Source organism: Pongo pygmaeus, chromosome 13 (assembly GCF_028885625.2).
Source record: "Pongo pygmaeus isolate AG05252 chromosome 13, NHGRI_mPonPyg2-v2.0_pri, whole genome shotgun sequence".
Taxonomy (NCBI): Eukaryota; Metazoa; Chordata; class Mammalia; order Primates; family Hominidae; genus Pongo; species Pongo pygmaeus.
Window position 1 is genome coordinate 94,972,035 of NC_072386.2, and position 20,161 is coordinate 94,992,195.

The 20,161-nt window shown below is 37.6% G+C and overlaps 3 protein-coding genes across 3 annotated transcripts; 1 reads left to right on the forward strand and 2 right to left on the reverse strand.

Annotated features, from left to right (window-relative positions):
- Window positions 1-4,439: 4,439 nt before the first annotated feature.
- Window positions 4,440-5,375, forward strand: LOC129043529 (olfactory receptor 13D1-like). The gene has a single exon (XM_054500192.1). The coding sequence runs from the start codon at window positions 4,440-4,442 to the stop codon at window positions 5,373-5,375; it is 936 nt and encodes a 311-aa protein (XP_054356167.1).
- A 7,544-nt stretch (window positions 5,376-12,919) lies between these two features.
- Window positions 12,920-13,875, reverse strand: LOC129044549 (olfactory receptor 13C5-like). The gene is given in 2 exon segments (XM_054502524.1): window positions 12,920-13,182; window positions 13,185-13,875. Coding segments are annotated over 2 exon segments (954 nt in total).
- A 5,254-nt stretch (window positions 13,876-19,129) lies between these two features.
- On the reverse strand, window positions 19,130-20,085 carry LOC129044551 (olfactory receptor 13C2-like). Its single transcript, XM_054502526.1, is given in 2 exon segments — window positions 19,130-19,392; window positions 19,395-20,085. Coding segments are annotated over 2 exon segments (954 nt in total).
- Window positions 20,086-20,161: the final 76 nt, after the last annotated feature.

A 20,161-nucleotide genomic window follows, 5' to 3' on the forward strand; every position in this document is an offset into this window, starting at 1 on the left:
CCTATGTGTGTCTCTGCACGTGAGATGGGTTTCCTGAATACAGCACACTGATGGGTCTTGAGTCTTTATCCAGTTTGCCAGTCTGTGTCTTTTAATTGGAGCATTTAGTCCATTTACATTTAAAGTTAATATTGTTATGTGTGAAGTTGATCCTGTCATTATGATGTTAGCTGGATATTTTTCTCGTTAGTTGATGCAGTCTCTTCCTAGTCTCGATGTTCTTTACATTTCGGTATGATTTTGCAGTGGCTGGTACCGGTTGTGCCTTTCCATGTTTAGCGCTTCCTTCAGGAGCTCTTTTAGGGCAGGCCTGGTGGTGACAAAATCTCTCAGCATTTGCTTGTCTGTAAAGTATTTTATTTCTCCTTCACTTATGAAGCTTAGTTTGGCAGGATATGAAATTCTGGGTTGAAAATTCTTTTCTTTAAGAATGTTGAATATTGGCCCCCACTCTCTTCTGGCTTGTAGGGTTTCTGCTGAGAGATCCGCTGTTAGTCTGATGGGCTTCCCTTTGATGGTAACCCGACCTTTCTCTCTGGCTGCCCTTAACATTTTTTCCTTCATTTCAACTTTGGTGAATCTGACAATTATGTGTCTTGGAGTTGCTCTTCTCGAGGAGTATCTTTGTGGCGTTCTCTGTATTTCCTGAATCTGAATGTTGGCCTGCCTTGCTAGATTGGGGAAGTTCTCCTGGATAATATCCTGCAGAGTGTTTTCCAACTTGGTTCCATTCTCCCCGTCACTTTCAGGTACACCAATCAGACGTAGATTTGGTCTTTTCACATAGTCCCACATTTCTTGGAGGCTTTGCTCGTTTCTTTTTATTCTTTTTTCTCTAAACTTCCCTTCTCGCTTCATTTCATTCATTTCATCTTCCAGGGCTGATACCCTTTCTTCCATTTGATCGCATCGGCTCCTGAGGCTTCTGCATTCTTCACGTAGTTCTCGAGCCTTGGTTTTCAGCTCCATCAGCTCCTTTAAGCACTTCTCTGTATTGGTTATTCTAGTTATACATTCTTCTAAATTTTTTTCAAAGTTTTCAACTTCTTTGCCTTTGGTTTGAATATCCTCCCGTAGCTCGGAGTAATTTGATCGTCTGAAGCCTTCTTCTCTCAGCTCGTCAAAGTCATTCTCCGTCCAGCTTTGTTCCGTTGCTGGTGAGGAACTGCGTTCCTTTGGAGGAGGAGAGGTACTCTGGTTTTTAGAGTTTCCAGTTTTTCTGCTCTGTTTTTTCCCCATCTTTGTGGTTTTATCTACTTTTGGTCTCTGATGATGGTGATGTACAGATGGGTTTTTGGTGTGGATGTCCTTTCTGTTAGTTTTCCTTCTAACAGACAGAACCCTCAGCTGCAGGTCTGTTGGAGTACCTGTCCGGCCGTGTGAGGTGTCAGTCTGCCCCTGCTGGGGGGTGCCTCCCAGTTAGGCTGCTCGGGGGTCAGGGGTCAGGGACCCACTTGAGGAGGCAGTCAGCCCGTTCTCAGATCTCCAGCTGCGTGCTGGGAGAACCACTGCTCTCCTCAAAGCTGTCAGACAGGGACATTTAAGTCTGCAGAGGTTACTGCTGTCTTTTTGTTTGTCTGTGTCCTGCCCCCAGAGGTGGAGCCTACAGAGGCAGGCAGGCCTCCTTGAGCTGTGGTGGGCTCCACCCAGTTCAAGCTTCCAGGCTGCTTTGTTTACCTAAGCGAGCCTGGGCAATGGCGGGCGCCCCTCCCCCAGCCTCGCTGCCGACTTGCTGTTTGATCTCAGACTGCTGTGCTAGCAATCAGCGAGACTCCGTGGGCGTAGGACCCTCTGAGCCAGGTGCGGGCTATACTCTCCTGGGGCACCGTTTCCTAAGCCCGTCGGAAAAGCACAGTATTCGGGTGGGAGTGGCCCGATTTTCCAGGTGCCGTCTGTCACCCCTGGAAGGGGAACTCCCTGACCCCTTGCGCTTCCCGAGTGAGGCAATGGCTCGCCCCTGCTTCGGCTGGCGCACGGTGCGCTCACCCACTGACCTGCGCCCACTGTCTGGCACTCCCTAGTGAGATGAACACGGTACCTCAGATGGAAATGCAGAAATCACCCGTCTTCTGCGTCGCTGGCGCTGGGAGCTGTAGACCGGAGCTGTTCCTATTCGGCCATCTTCTGCTCACTTCTTAAATTACACCAACATTGCAACAGTAATTCAAATAATTTATTCTATATTTTCCATTATCCCTTTTTTCCCATTTGAAAGCATCGAAGCAGACTGGTGATTTCTCTTATAAATATTTGCGAGTGAAATTATGATTGCAGCAACCATCTCAGGGCTGTTAGGATACTATTTATACCATAATTATTTTCCAAAATTAATTTCCAAATAGGAATCAATGTTTAGATGTTCCAAGAAAAGAAAAGAGAGGGCAGTGTACCTGATTCATATCTTGCCTGAAGAAACTTCAATGCAGAGAGGGCTCTATGAAAATTTCATTGACAGATTCAGAGTAGGTTAATATATGCAGCTATAGTCATTCAAATTCCTATCTTACTACCAAAAAAAGTGTATGCTGGCCTACCTAACACTTTCTACCTTCTTTGTAATTTATGCCTAGAAAGTGGGATGCAGCTTGAACTAGTTGAAAGCCCTCATTTCCATAGCCAATAGAAATATAAGCATCCAGCCAGGCGTGGTGGTTCATGCCTGTAATCCCAGCACTTTGGGAGGCCAAGGGGAGCGAATCACTTGAGGTCAGGAGTTTGAGACCAGCCTGGCCAACATGATGAAACCCCATCTCTACTAAAAATACAAAAATTAGCCAGGCGTGGTGGCAGGCACCTATAAACCAGCTGCTTAGGAGGCTAAGGCAGGAGAATTGCTTCAACTCGGGAGGCAGAGGTTGCAGTGAGCCAAATCACGCCACTGCACTCCAGACTGGGTGGCAGAGTGAGACTGTCTCAAAAAAAAGGAAAAGAAATATAAGCATCCTTTTACGCTGACTATGTTGCCTGACCATTGTAAACTAGAGTTTTCATAGAAAGCAGCACAACTTGTGGGCAAATGACTAGCACAAAAATGGCAAATCCTGTACCAGAAACACAGCCATTTGTTGAAAATATTAAGTCAAAATTCATTCATTGTATCAATTTTTTTCTGCTAGGGATATATTTTAAAGCTAGATAGAATACCATGAGGATGTTGAGATGTTTTCAAAATGATATTGTGTGATCTATTTGCTGTAAAGAAGGTAATCTGCTAATATCTACCCTTTAAGTTTTTTCAGATTAAAGTCATTTGTTCCATGTTCTTTGGTGCACTACTCAGGTGCCTGAACTGGACTAATATTCCTTCTTAAGAAAAATACTAGCCCTAACTGCAAATTCAACAAGTAGAAGAGGAATGAATTTCATATGGACAGAGGTAAAAGGCAGGTTCTTCTCTGTGCAATTTGGTTGCTTGCATATATAACCAGAATTGATTGCAATAAACTACACAGAGGTATCTTCATGTTTCAGCAGTGTTCAGTTTAGCATTGTCTATTGTCCAATTGCTATTTTACACAAAATTGAAGTAGCAATAGCACTTCACTGGTATTAGAGTCAGATGGTCTGAAAGGCCTTGCTACTCAGATATGTTCTGCAGACAAGCAATATCAGCATCACCTGGGAACATGTTAATAAATGCAGCGCTCAGAACCACCACAGATTTATTGAATCAGAATATTTTACAAAATTCCCCACATGATTTGTATGAAGACTAAAGCTTGAAAGCACAAGATAGCTGGGTCTCTTCCTCAGTTGTACATTAAAATCATCTCAAGAGTATTATAAAAAAAGAAAAGATGCCTGATTCCCACCCCTTCGATTGAACTTACATCATTTTGGGAGGGTTATAAGGTATAGTTTTAAAAAATGGGATTTTAAAACAAAAAAATGAAGCTTTGCATAACAACTCCCTCACTTACTATAATTGTATATAAGTTTCTCAATAGCCTTCATTTTCTTCAGAGAATTATAATAAAATGAATAATATGTGAACATATTTGTAAACTATAAAAAACTAAGCCAATGGCATTGTTACTTGCATGGTATAAAATCAAATTATAAATCTTTTTCAAACAGATTAAAGCATGCTGTCTTCAAAATATTGATTTTCAAAGTGGGATCTGTGGATCAACTGCATGAGAAGTAACAGATGCTTGTTAAAAATGCAAATGGTTCCTCCCTGCCTCATACCTTTTGCATCACAATCTCAAGAAATGGAATACGGAGGCCTGCAATTTTTAATAAACTACCGATATAATTAACATGTGTCTTCAATTCACTGCTTTATGAGCTAGAAAAGGAATCCCAGAATCTAACCTCAAAGCTGTTACCACCACTTTAGCCAGCAGAGATACACTTGCCCCTCCCACACCAATTATCTCTCACTTCATATGTTAATGCTGTACAGACTTGTTAAACTCCAGGTATAAAAAAATAACATGGAAAGGACCAATTGGACAGAGATAGAGTTCATTCTGCAAGGACTTTCAGAGTACCCAAGAGCTGAAAAATTCCTTTTCGTGATGTGCTTAGTGATGTACCTGGTGATTCTCCTAGGGAATGGCACCTTGATCATTCTGACACACCTGGATGCTCGTCTCCACACACCCATGTACTTCTTCCTTGGGAATCTTTCCTTCCTAGACATTTGGTACACATCCTCCTCCATCCCCTCAATGCTGATACACTTCCTATCAGAGAAGAAAACTATCTCCTTCACTAGATGTGTGATTCAAATGTCTGTCTCTTACACTATGGGATCCACCGAGTGTGTGCTTCTAGCAGTGATGGCATATGACCGCTATGTGGCCATCTGCAACCCTCTGAGATACCCCATCATCATGGGCAAGGCACTTTGTATTCAGATGGCGGCTGTCTCTTGGGGACTAGGCTTTCTCAACTCATTGACAGAAACTGTTCTTGCAATACGGTTGCCCTTCTGTGGAAAAAATGTCATTAATCATTTTGTTTGTGAAATATTGGCCTTTGTCAAGCTGGCTTGCACAGATACTTCCTTGAATGAGATTATTATAATGTTGGGCAATGTAATATTTTTGTTTTCTCCATTACTGCTGATTTGTATCTCCTACATCTTTATCCTTTCTACTGTACTAAGAATCAATTCAGCTGAAGGAAGGAAAAAGGCCTTTTCTACATGCTCAGCCCACATGACAGTGGTGATTGTGTTTTATGGGACAATCCTCTTCATGTACATGAAGGCAAAGTCCAAAGACTCTGCTTTTGACAAACTGATTGCCCTGTTCTACGGCATAGTCACCCCCATGCTCAATCCTATCATCTATAGCCTGAGGAATACAGAGGTGTATGGAGCTATGAGGAAATTAATGAGTAGACCCTGGTTCTGGAGGAAATGATGACACACTGACACCTTTGAGTTTATGCACAAAATACGCTCACAAGTTTGAGACAAGACTTTTAAAGAAAAGCAATTAAGATCATGTTGAGTCAGAATTTCAGAGTTAGAAAAAATTTGAAGATTAAGAGTTTAACGATATTGCTTTATGAAAATGACTGATTTCATTAAAATGTAGAAACAAGTGGTCTGTGAGAGCAAACTTTTGGAAACAAGAAAAATATTTTAAGTAAGTCTTTCTAAGAAAATCCAGCTCATTAATTTTAACAATTAAAACACATTTTTCAGCCCTCTTTAAAAAAAAACTATTTCATATTTTTGTTCTTTTATTCTTGCTTTTTATTTTATCCAGGGACTGGATCTGGTCCCAACTTTCCCTTCCAGCTACATATTTCAACCTCTTTCCCTGTTCTTTCCCTCCCCCTACCTCTTTGCATAAGCTGTGTTCTATTTACTATGTAATTACCAAATTATATCATTTTCTTTCACACCTAATGACAATAGCACATGCTATTCCATCTGCATTTTCACATTTCTCCTTCTCAGGTGAAATCCTAACAATCTCATAAAGGACAGGTCAAGTGTCATATTCTCTGCAACACAGTCCAAAGCTTTCCCAGAGTTAGCTATTCCCTCCTCCGTGCTGCCCTGGACTTTATCTCCACTAAGCAATTTTTCTTTTATACTCTAATCATTTATTACCGTCCGAAATTCTTCCCAGTGGCAGAACTATGGCTCACTATTCTCCACATAAAATCTAATGTCAAGTTAATTAAAAACAATTGGCAATAATTAACTGTTGAATTAAAAATTTTAAAGGATGGTAAAATGCGGTCTAAGTACCTGATTTAATACAGGGAGATAACTGAAATTTATACATTATTCCCTTTACCAAACTACAGTTCTAAAAGATTTTGGTAAAATAACAGCTGATTTTTAAACATGGAGAAAAAATAAGGGAAGATAAAGTCCGAATAAAATATACTGAAGAGATCATTTTGGCCAGGTAAGACCAAAAATCCTAGTGCTTATTATTATCAAATAAGCAATTGCTGAGAAAAATACATCAATTGTATAAATTCTTATAGAACACTGACAATTTCAATTTCTCTCAAAAGCAATAGTCTCATTTAAAATATTTTCCTTTCATTACAGTCTCATTTAAAATATTTTCTTTCATTAGAAAAACCCTTGGACTGGCTAGTGAATAATATATAGTTGTATTTTTTATAAAATATATATTTGCATAATATATATTTGAGCATAATATATATTTGCATAATATATATATGAGTACACTATCATAGCCTGAGCTGGGTGAGGAACTCAGCTCAGGCTATGAGCTGAGGCTATGAACTTACTTGTTCAGTAAAACCAGTAAAGATTTTTATAACCCAATGGCATTGAGAAAGGCATCCTTACTTGCTCTGCGCAGTATGATGTTTTGGAGCCTGTCCAGAATAAGGGAGATGTCAACGTGGAAGAGAGGCTCAGTTCAGGGTGTCAAAGTCCAAGCAGCATGAAAGAGGCATACACACAAGAGGAAGGTGTGGATCCTAGCACCTGGATGAGGACCACACCTGCAAAGAAAAGCTGACTGATAGAAGATATTAGAACAAAAGTGGGATAAGGAAAACACCTGCACACCATACGCAGGTGGTCTGGAGTGAGTTGTCAGAGTCCTCATGGGGTAAGAAAAGCATCCGTGGTGGGATGGGGAGGTTCAGAATATGGGTGTCCAAGTCTGAAAGGGGTGAAGAGAGAATCTCTGAAGAAAGACCTACATGGAGTGAAAAGAGCTCACCTGAGGAGGGGAGAAGAGTCAAGGTGTGTGAGAAACAGATTAGGGTGAAGTGGGCATTCTTGAAGGAAACAGCCTTGCCTGAAGTGTTGGAACCCAAGCCAGTTGAGAAGAATGTCAGTAATCACAGCTCACTGCAGCCTCAACCTTCACTAGCTCAGGTGATACTCCCACCTCAGCCTCCTGAGTAGCTGGGGCTACAGGCACATGCCACCACGCTCAGCTAATTTTTGTAATTTTTTTGTAGAGATGGGATTTTGCCATGTTGCCCAGGCTGGTCTCAAACTCCTGGGCTAAAGTGGTGAACCTGCCTTGGCCTCCCAAAGTGCTAGGATTAGCGGCATGAGCCACCATACCAAGCCAGGATTTCTTTCAAGGTAAGACTACTAAAGAAGAATTATTTGTGTAGATGGAGGGAAGTTGGGGGAGAGTCTGGAAATGTTTTCATTTTGTTCTCAATTTTAAAGGATATTTTCACTGAGTATACACTTGTTGGTTGGCAATTTTTTTTTCAACACTTAAAAAATGCTGTTCTTTATATTTGGTATCCATTGTTTCTGCTGAGAAGTTGCCTCTGTTTTGTTGCTGCTTCTTTGAAAAAATGTGTCTTTTTTTTCTTTTGGTTGCTTTTTATATTTTCTCTTTAGAGTTGGTCTCTGAAATTTTATAACAAGGCTCTTATAGGTGGCTTTTTTTTAAACTTATCCTCCTTGATGTTGTAGATCTCCTTAAATCTGTGGCTTGATGTCTTTTATAAGTTTAACAATTTCATTTGACATTTGCCATTTTTTCTTCTATTCCATTCCTCTTTCTCCTCTCCCTCTGAGCATCTAGCTATATATATATGTTAGACTTTCCATTATATTCCATGTAGCTCTCACAGTCCTTTCTGCATTTTCCTTCCTTTGTCTTCTCCATGTGTCCAGTCTGGTTATTTTCTACTGGTCTACCTTCCAGATTGTTAAGCCCTTCTTCAACTTTGTCTATTTTGCTATTAAATCTATGTATTTAGTTCTTAATACCAGTTATTGTGGTTTGGAGGTCCATAATTTCAATTTTTTAAATATAATATTAAGTTGTCTGGTGAAGTCCTCATCTTCTTATCTATGCTCATGGCAGGTTAACATTAGCTATTTTAAAGACTGTGTCTGACGACTTCCAAATTTAGATCACCTGATGGTCTTTCAATTAACTGTTTTTGTCTCTTGATCCTGTTTTCTTATTCTTTGTAATTTTTTTATTAAATGCCAGACATTGTAGATGAAAAAAATGTAGAATCTCTGGGTGATGTTTTATTTATCCAAAGAGGATTTACTTTATTCTCTAGTAGAAACCCAGAGTAGGGGAGATTGTCTTAGGTCAAAGATGGGTTGAAATAACTTAGAGTTGGATTTCAGACTTTGTAAATATATAAAATATAAGCCAAAATCTAATTCACCTCCTTTTCTTAGATTCTTTTCTCCAGAGTCTCCAGAGTCCCAACTGAGATTCTGGAGATTTCATTAAAAAGCTTTTTTTTCCTTAGGTCCCAGACTCCAATTTTGATCTCATAAACACAAGAGGCAGTCACAATCTCAAATAATATTCTTAGTTATTTTTTGTACAATCCTGGCTTCTTGTTCTGACTAGCCTAGAGTCAGCAAATGCCTCATGTGGAAAACCAATGACAATGGTGGGCACCACTCATCTGTACATCCCTTCAGTTTGGGACCTTGGCCTCTCAAGAACAGGGTGTCTTAGCTGGTCCAAAGTTCATGTTCTGTCTTCCTAGACCCATGACAATGCCAAAATCTATTTTCACTTTTTCTGTCTCTTAGTAGCAGCCCCTCTGCCCAGTTTCTCAGCCTATCAAGCAACAATTAAGAATCAGCAAATGTCCCAAGAGAATAAAAGAGGAGTACAGAATGTTTGGCTCATTTAAATAAACTCTTTTCTTCAGAATCTTAGCTTTTCATATCCTGACTTCTACAGAAATAATAAAGTCCATTTACTTTCTTTTTATTCTACATAGATTTTTTTACTTTTCTTAGTAGAACCATTAGCTACTCCAGCATATTACGAAGTGGATGCACACTATGGTAAACCTTTTTTTTTTTTTTTACATTTTTTTATTTGTCTCACTGGCTGGAGTATGAGCTCTATGAGAGCAAGAATGTCTGTTCTGTTTACCACGGTATCTTGTGTGCTTAGAACAGTGCTAAGGACATGTTAGGCACCAGGAAATATATGTTTCATTGAATTGAACATTGCATTGTAAAGATTTTTTTTTATTTTTGTATATTATGATGCTTTGACATAGTAAAAAACATTCCTGGCTGGGAAGAGACTGCCCTTCATGGGCTAGTGAATTCTTAGAGATAGCAAAAAGCTCAGCTAGGAGCATGCCTCTGACATGGAAACTAACAAATCCAGAGCCATACCTTCTTTATCTGGCCCTTAAACTCCAGTTCCCAGTGACAATTGCCACACAACCAGAGATCACTCCTTTAGCCCAAAGCCTGCAGAAATTATTCAAACCTTCCAATCCTAAACTGTTCATTGTGCCTTGACTTGCCTTTACTGTGGAAACTCCAATAAAGGCAGTGGCCTAAACCTTCCCCGCACACCTGTTTTTTGCGTCCTGACCATCCTGGTGGCTTCCCCATGTGGCCCTGCGTGGTATATCATGATGCCCCTGATCTCTAAGACTTGTGAGTATAATAAACTTTGCTTTCCTGACCCTTTTCTGTGTCTCCTCATGTGGCTGAACCTGACTAACGATTTCCCAAAAGACTACAAAACAACTATGTTTTAAGGACCTGATATTGGATCTGTGGTGGAAGGAAGATTGCTTCTGGTTATTGCTCTGCATGAGTTTAGCACTTTAGAGTGTATCAGCGCTGGCTGCCTTGTGCTATCCTATTTTTCTTATAATTGATATTCTGGATCAAAAAACATTTTAACCCTGGATATAGCTGTCACAAACACAAGCAATATTTATTATCACAGTAGAGTATTTAGGAGCTGAGAAAAATAAGGTAGAATGAGAAAACTTTATTGGAAAAATTTACTGTTGCCTGGCATTGGCTATGGGCCATTTAAAACTAGGTTTTGAGTTCTGTAAAAATTAAGATTCTCTTTTCAGCAAATTGCAGAAAACATAAAATATTTTTAGCAACAAAATATTATGGCAAATGTAAAGCCAATTTCATATGAAGTGTATAAATGAGCTCCCAGGAATCCTATAAAACATTTTTCTAATGATATTAGTAAGGCAGCCCAGAAGAAATGCAAATAAGTAAAAAAACACCTGGCCGCTATCTGGTGTATAATAAATATAAAGGAAATTACAAATTTCAAAGTAAATTGTGGAAAACATCATTATAATAGAGTCTCTTGGTAGATCTTGATGTGATCAATGTAACTGCAGTATGAGTAGATTCTGAGACAGGATTTTTTGTGCCTGGGAGACTAAGAGATGGAGGCCCAAACCTCAGTGGAAAGCTTCACCTATTTTAGCACAGACTAGGGTCAATTGTCCTGAATATTATATGTTCCAACTTACATTCTGCCTGGAACCCAGTAATTGGAACTCATATCACTGAGCATTTGAAAACTTAAGGTGAAAAAATATACTTGAGGATAAAGCTTTTTTTTTTTTGAGAAGATGAAAAGCTTATCTACACTAATTGAGTCAGTGTTATTAACAATAAGCTGACAACCCTTCTAACTGGAGCCAAACATTAAAAACTAAGCATACCTCTTTTTTTCAATAAGTATGGATCTATTTATTAAATATTCTGCCAAAATGAAACAACAGCTAAATACTTTAAAAATTGTATGTTTCTGACCAACATTTTCCATGGGGTCTGGGAAAACTAGACACAAATCTACATGTCTGCAAATTTAAAGAGTATTACAGAGAGTAACGTTCTTTAGACTCACGGAGATTTCAGCATGAAAAAATATTACAGTCATAAAAACAGGGGTACAGTCTGAGAAATGCATAATTGTCAAATCTTATTATGTTGTAAACATCACAGGGTATATTTACACAAACCTAGATGGTATAGCCTATCATACACTGAGGCTACATAGCATAGCCTATTGCTTCTAGGCTACAAAGCTGTACAGCATGCTACTGTACTGAACACTATAGGAAATTGTGTCACAGTGATATTTGTGTATCTAAAATAACAAGAAAAGTCACAGTAAAAATATAAAATTATATCTCCTGAAACCACCATCATATGTTATCTGGCATTGATCAAAACGTTGTCAAATGGCACATGACTTTAGTTCCTTGTAGCTCTAGTTGACCTTACATCAGCATTCATTCTGTATGCAGGGCATGGCCTCCAGAATTTCCCCAAAACCTCCAAATTTCCATGACATTGGTCTGAGCAACAAAGAAGTATCTTTACATAAAGAAAACACTTAACGAACTATATATGGAAACCCTGGAGACTCAATCTTTAGAACTCAAGGTAGTTCACGGCTATGATAACTCAAGATAATATTAAAAAATATATTTTCCCCCAGGTTTTTATAGATAACAGAACATCAGTTTCCCCAGGCTAGTGGAGAATGAAAACTATGGCTTTTAATGTTAGTCTTTTCAGAATCATGGCAGACAACACATCCTGACATCTTCAAACTACCCCAGTATTTAGGGACCAAGAATAACATCTCATTTTTAAAGATTTCATTTTACGTAGCTTTTAGTATAATAGAGGCTGTCTATAAGAGCCTGAAAAGGCTAATTGCAAGAGGTATATCAAGGATGTCTTATAAAGCAATGGCATATACAAATCGATAGAACAAAAAGAAGTATATGTGCAAATGTATAGCTATGAGGCAATTTTAAGAGAACTGTCGAATCCCTAGCAATGATGGGGAATAAGGGAGTATTTGAAATTTTCTATTTGTCTACAGATATTATCCCATTACATTTTAATGTTAAGGATAAGTTATAGGCCAAGGTGTACAAGCTCAAAATAGACTCATCACTATATACCCCTCATCTCACAAAATACAAGCCAATAAGCATCATTTTCTAATAAGAAAGCTAACATGTTCCAGTAAAAAATGTAGAGTTGTTTTGTTTTGAACCCTCATTCTTTTACTTGTGATTTAATGATCACATATCATTTTAGATGAGTTGGTTGCCAATCTCTCCAAAATAAAAAAGACAACCAAAGTCGTAAAAGAACTGTACGCTGAAAACTATAAAATATTGATTAAAAAAAGAAGAAGACATAAGTATATAGAAAGATATTACATATTCGTGGATTAGAAGAATTAATATTGTGAAATGTCCATATTACCTAAAGCAATCTACAGATTCAATGCAATCCGTATCAAAATTCCAATGTCATTTTTCATAAAAATTGAAACAACAATCCTAAAATTTACATGGAACTAGAAAAGACCCTTCCTGGGCAAAGCAATCTGGAGCAAAAACAAAGCTGACAGCATCATACGCTGCAATTTTAAAATATGTTATAAAGTTATTGTAATCAAAAGAGCATGGTACTCAGATAAAAATAGACATATCAACCAATGGAACAGAATAGAAACTTATTTCCAAACACTGAAATTTATTTATTTACTTCTTTTCATTAGGTATCGCAATCAGAGAAGTGTATTTTGGAGCTTTAGAACTTCGAGAGATGAATGTGAAACAGCAACGAGAACCTGTTTAACCCTGGTTTCTCTAATTGATTTCCACATTGTGATTATAAAATTACTCTCACCTTTCTCATTTACTTGTTAAAAATTTTTCTTCTCCGTAGGTGTTTTACTGCCTCCTTCACATCCTTGTTTCTGAGACTGTAGATTAAAGGATTCATCGTGGGAGTCATCACCCTGTAGAATATGAATATAAGTTTGTCAGTGGTATCCAAGTCATCTGAATTAAGTGTCTCTTGAGACTTGGGCTTCATGTACATGAGGTAGATGGTCCCACAGACTGTTATCACCACAGTCAGATGAGCTGAGCAGGTAGAGGAAGCTTTGCTTCTCCCTCAGAAGAGCTAATTTTGAAGATGCTCACAATGATTAACGTGTAAGAGACAATGATTAATAACAAAGGTGTCAATATGAACAATGTTGTGGCCACAAGAAGGATGAACTCATTGCCTGAGATGTCAGTACAGGCCACTTTCATGACAGCTAGAATTTCACAGGCGAAATGATTGATGATGTTATTCCTGCAGAAAGGCAATTGTACTACAAACACTGTTTGTACTGCAGAATTAACAGCTCCTATGATCCAGGACCCAGTTGCCATAGATATATAGGCATCCTTGTTCATGATGATGGGATATCTTGGAGGGTTACAGATAGTCACATAGCGGTCAAAGGCCATCATGCCCAGAAGCACACACTCTGTTGTGCCCACGGCCAAGCCAAGGAACATATGCACTGCACAGCCAGAAAGGGAAATGGTCTTTCTTTCTGAAAGGAAGCTCACCAAGGTGGAGGAAATAGAGGTGGTGGTGTAGCAGATGTCCAAGAAGGAGAGGTTCCCCAGAAAGAAGTACATAGGGGTGTGAAAGTGAGGGTCCAAGATGCTGATTAAAATGAGAGTACCATTCCCCAGAAGGATGACCACATACATTATGAAGATTAGCACAAAAAAGAGTAACTCAAGCCTTGGGTGACCAGAAAGTCCCTTCAGAAAAAATTCCACCAGAATGGTGTGGTTTCCCCATTCCATTTTATTCCCTCTTTAACCTGTAAGACAGAGCATGTTATCTTACTCTGATTACTTTCAAGCATGTATCAATGAATATGTGCCATAATTCCCAAGGAAAAAGAAAAATAAAATAGGAAAAGACCAAAGAAAGAAGAGAGAGCATAAAGAAAAGTCGACAGAAAAGAGGGAATTATGAATGGAGAGATGGAAGGGAATGAATGAATGAATGAATGGAGAGAAGGAAGGAAAGATAAAACTAACATGTTTCGTGCTACAGCCATTTAATTCATTTAATATCATCACAGTTCTAGGAGAGGGGTATTAGTATCCATATTTTACAGATGAATAAGTCAAAGCGGGTATGTTAAGTAAACTTGACCAAAGGTAAATACTATATTGCAGAGCTAAGATTCAAACCTAAATCTTCCTGTTGAAGCCTGAACTTTTTGTCATATTTGTCATCACATAGTAAACTGTAGGTTATAATAGAAATGAGCATTGTACTATGTATAACTGAACACTAAACTATTTTTATTGGCTATAAATCACCACACAATAGATCAATGCTCTTGTCACTCCTTGAAATTATACTATGTTATGTATATTGTCTGTCTTTCCCAGTAGAATATAAACTTCATAAGGGCAGGTACTTATTCTTGCTTATTTCCACAGCCCCATTAGCTAGAATAGAACAGACAACGAGGCAAATGTTCAAAAACATTGGTTGGATGCACAGACAAAATCAAAGGCAAAACAATTGCTATATTTCTTACTCTGTGCCAATCCTCTATTATTTGTTTTATCTGTGCATTACATAATGGAGTCTGAATAGCAAGCCTATGAGGTAATACTGTTACTCTTAGTATCACCAAGCCTATTGTGTAGAGGGGAAAATAAGGTACAGAAAAGTTAAGTAATTTGCTTAAGGTCAATTTCATAAAGACAAATAAATGAGAGAGCAAGGACTTAAAGCCAAGCAGTATGGCTTCAGAATTCGAGCTCTTAATACTCAAAACTTAATACTCAGTACTTAATAACTTAATATTTAAAGAGAATTTGCAAAGAGAATTTGGCTCATGGGCTAGAATATCTTGCAATCTCACTAACAGTATTAATATTTCAAAAGAAATATCAGATAAAAAATATGATTGGTCAGAAAGGGGATTTCAATATGGTAATTTGATAGCAGTTGATTTTGATGCTTCATATTTTGCTAGAAAAGTACTCATTTCTATAACAAATGTTTTGTCACAGAGTTGCATTTGATCATTATAATTCTTGTGTCCTCCCTTACATGAAAAGTTCTCATTTTCATTATGATGCCTGTTTGACTTTTTTTTCCTTTATTCGACTCACAAGGGGTTTTCCTATATTCCAGGTCTTTAAAAAAAAAAAAAACACAGCTTTAGGATTGATTTATTCTCTTGACTTTTTGCGTTTCATTAAGTTTCTGTCTTCATAAATTTCTTGTTTATTCGGATCTATTTTTCTAATTTTCTGATTTCTAATTTCTATTTTCCAAATCTATTTTTCTAATTTGTTGAAATAAGAAGACAAATTCTTATTTCCTCCTCCTTACTCGTCTATTTCTTGCTCTAATGAAGGCACTTAGAGCACTTTTTGTTTTATTATAGACTTTGTATTTTATGGGAATTTTTTTACTGGTTTCTAGATAATTTTTTTGTTTGTTAAGTTCCTCTTAAATCCAAGCATCTTTCTTCATTATTTAGTGATTAGGCATTTTCATTCTATTTTTACTATTTATTTCCCATTTTATTTTATGTATGTATGTATGTATTTATTTATTTATTTATTTTTCTGAGACAGAGTCTCCCTCTGTCATTCAGGCTGGAGTGCAGTGTTGTGATCTTGGCTCACTACAGCCTCCACCTCCCAGATTCAAGTGATTCTTCTGTCTCAGCCTTCTGAGTAGCTGAGACTACAGGCATGCGCCACCACGCCTGGCTAATTTTTGTGTTTTTGGTAGAGACAGGGTTTCACCATGTTGGCCAGGCTGGTCTTGAACACCTGACCTCAAGTGATCCGCCCACCTCAGCCTCCCAAAGTGCTGGGGTTACAGGCATGAGCCACCGTGCCCGGCCCCATTTTATTTTAATATGAAAACATGACCTATAATTCTCTAGTTTGCACATTTTGTAGTATTTGACTATTTTACAATAAGCACATATTTCCTTTGGAATTTTAGATATATAAATAAATTAAAGGTAGTTGTCATCCAAAAACAGCATAAAAAACATTTCATAATTTCAAAGATAAAATGTTACTTATACACTATAAATTAGGAGCCCCTGTTTTTGTAAAGTGAGTGTTATCTTTACTAAAACAAAAAAAAATCTATTTTTATAGTCTTTTCTGAAGATTAGAGCTAATATCAAATTCCTCCCCTTCTCATATCTCAATTAATGTCAGGTCTTCCCCTAATTTAAGATTTAATTCCTATCAATTGTGATTAAGCATCATTTTTGGACACAACATGTGATGGTGTCAAGGTTCTTTTATAAATAATTAAATTAATTTTCTTTTTTAAGTTATTTTCCGGAAATTTAATATACTTGCTATGAAAGTTGAGAAACAGGTAATAGTTTCTTTGGTCATTTTAGATATGCTGCCAAGAAATACTGGTGTTAGATGTCATGACAAGCAATGTGGAAAAGTAAACATGCTGTAGTATAAGAATAATTAACTCAAGAAAGAATAGCCAGGTGTGTATGCTTGTCTTTAACCTGCATACTTTGAGGTTTGGGCAAGACGTATTAACTTCCATAAGCTTTGTGGCCTCATCTACGAGATAGCGACACTATAGCCCAGATCATAGGATTTTAAAGAAATGATTTATGTGAATTAGCTGATAGCCAATATATTGCTACATTTTTAAGTGTTCATTTTAGAAGTCCCCAGGACCCTAAAAAGTTGACATAATCTCAAGCTTAGAATATTTGGAAATTGGGCAGGCATAAAAGTGTGCAAAAATGATGAAATAATTTGTTGGATTAGGAGCAATGTAATTTTGCCTTTTTTGCTGTATCTCTGCTCTTAACCAAATCATGAACCTGTCTTGGGACTTCAGTGGGATATAAAAGTATGTGCTTCGCTCCAGTTGCACCTCCTTCCATATAATTTTCCTATTCATGGGTATAAATGTATATTGAATCATATTATAAATGTCATGCTCTAAATTGAGTGCAATGGGAGTAAATATGGTAAGAATATAAAGAAATACTCACCTTTGTAGATTTTGCTATCTGGTAGAAAAATCACCAGGAACATGCACACACTACACATACACAAACTAAACACACACACACACTCACACACACACACACTCACACACACACACACAGATACATGCCTATAAGATAAGTTTATCTTACTTTGTCTCCAAATTAGAAAAAACAAGTTGCTAACAACAAAATCGTCCTCCTTAAGCTTTTAAAATAAATTTTCTGAATGAAAACTCCTCTAGAGGCCCAAGTATTAAAATAAAGCATTATGTCAGTATTATAATGATTGTGTATTTTGCCCAGCAAATTTGAACACATAAATATATCAAGACAGGTAACATGCCTTTATTTTCTTCAGACCTTGATTCTACAACCCTGTGAGAGAAAAACTGTCCTAATATTCTCCTGTGAGGAGAAATGTGTCTTTTAAAATTTCTTCTTGCGTTAATTAATTTTCCATCAAAAATTTATAAATCTGATATAAGACTACGGAGCTACCACAGTCACCCCAGAGAATTTATGGAAGTGGCTGGATTAAAGCTGTGAAGGAAAACAAAATTAGCATTTGAGCATTCAAGACAGGCTGCCTGTGGGTCAAACATAAAATACCTGACTTCCAGGGCTTTCTACCTACCTGGAATTCTTAGTGGGTGCAAAAAGTCCAATGAACTCGTGTATGGGAACTAATAGATTCTCGTAGCCTATTTTGTCAGGATGTAAATTTAATTATCAATGATCTCAACTCTCACCATCGGATTTAATCTGTAAACAGCTATGATGGATATATTTAAATATAGTTTGTGACTGTTTAATATTCCTTCCACTAAAATTAACAAGTGAACTTGGGAAGATTAAATGAGTGACTAAACCCAAAAGGTTCCACAAGCAGGTAATTCTTATTGGCCTGTGTAAAATATGTTTATGCCCAATATAATCTAAATGCACTGGCCCATTAATAAAAATTGATTCAGCCAAACTGATTACCTAGAATGTGGTTCACTCCTGAACACACTTCATCATTCATCTTGGGCTGTAAATTTAAAATGTTCTTCAATAGAGTAAAAAGTTGACGTAAAAACCAAGGAAAAGCAAGGTAGTGTCTGATTTTCCCCAATCCTCTTCTTCCTCAAATCAAGCTGGTTAGTAACAGAGACTAGACATCAATAGTATTCTTACTAAAAATTAAGAGCTTGGACATTCTTCTAAGATTTGGAAAAATATTGAAATTCCCTCGGGACAGCAAAGAAATCTGGCATCTTCTAAATGGGCATTGATATGACACTCCATTCAACCCAAAAGTAGTCCACATTATTATCTGGACCAGTAGACTGATTTTCAAACCCATTTTTAATTTTGCAAAATGTTCTTTATGCTAAAGCCAACATGTAAGTTAAAGCAAAGAAAGACCATAAAGCAGGATATCCTGACTGATTGCATAGGCCCTGCTTTTAAACTCTATTTATCTACTCCCCTTTGATAGTCCCAAATACTAGCTTCGCACACAAAAAAAATTTAATACGGAAAAAGAAAATAGTATTTAATGGCTTAACAGGATCTGAAGATTAATGTGAAACTATAACACAAGGCTTGTCCCTGGAAAATGTGAGTACACTATGTTGGGTTTTTTCTGTTTTGCTTTTTCTACAACAGAGGGCTTTATTTATTTTGAAAGATTCAATGAAATGCTGCCTATGAAATAACATTATGGAAAAAAGTGAACATAAAATGGCACATCACACCCAATTCCAATGCAGGAAAAAAAAACCATAATATGAAAGTTACTGTTCAAAATGTTGAAACGGGGCCATTTCCCACTAGTAGCGTAATAGGTAACCCCTCTTTCTTCTTCATCCTACTGCCCTGTATCTTGCAAATTCTCTAGAGTGGACATGCAATAATTTTGAAATGCTGTATCTCATTATTTTAACATAGTATACGAAAATGCAGAAAAATAGTAAAAGTATCCAAAATTCTAACATAATTCTGAAGTTTCAACAATATCAAGTGTGTTCACACTCCAGTACATTTTGCACTCACTTGCTAAAGAACCTTCTGTTCAGTAGGTGTTTTACTGCCTCTTTCACATCCTTGTTTCTAAGACTGTAGATTAAAGGATTCATCATGGGAGTCATCACCCCATAGAACATGGATATAATTTTGTTGGTAGCATCCAAGTCATCTGAATTAAGTGTCTCTTGAGTCTTGGGCTTCATATACATGAAGAGGATGGTCCCATAGAATATTATGACCACAGTTAGATGTGCTGAGCAGGTAGAGGAAGCTTTGCTTCTCCCTCAGAAGAGCTAATTTTGAAGATGCTCACAATGATTAATGTGTAAGAGACAATGATTAATAACAAAGGTGTCAATATGAACAATGTTATGGCCACAAGCAGGATGAACTCATTGCCTGAGAAGTCAGCACAGGCCAGTTTCACGACAGCCAGAATTTCACAGGTGAAATGACTGATGATGTTATTCCTGCAGAAAGGCAATTGTACCACAAACACTGTTTGTACTGCAGAATTAACAGCTTCTATGATCCAGGACCCAGTTGCCATGGGTACATAGGCATCCTTGCTCACGATGATGGGATATCTCAGAGCGTTGCAGATAGCCACATAGCGGTCAAAGGCCATCATGCCCAGAAGCACACACTCTGTTGTCCCCATGGCCAAGCCAAGGAGCATCTGCACTGCACAGCCAGAAAGGGAAATGGTCTTTCTTTCTGAAAGGAAGCTCACCAAGGTGGAGGAAATAGAGGTGGTGGTGTAGCAGATGTCCAAGAAGGAGAGGTTCCCCAGAAAGAAATACATAGGGGTGTGAAAGTGAGGGTCCAAGATGCTGATTAAAATGAGAGTACCATTCCCCAGAAGGATGACCACATACATTATGAAGATTAGCACAAAAAAGAGTAACTCAAGCCTTGGGTGACCAGAAAGTCTCTTCAGAAAAAATTCCACCAGAATGGTGTGGTTTTCCCATTCCATTTTACTCTCTATTTAACCTGTAAGACAGAGCATGTTAAGACAAATATTTATCTTAGTCTGATTACTTTCAAGCATG

Excerpts from the sequence above, each read along its gene's own strand:
- LOC129043529 (XM_054500192.1), top strand. The coding sequence starts at position 4,440 with ATGGAAAGGACCAATTGGACAGAGATAGAGTTCATTCTGCAAGGACTT.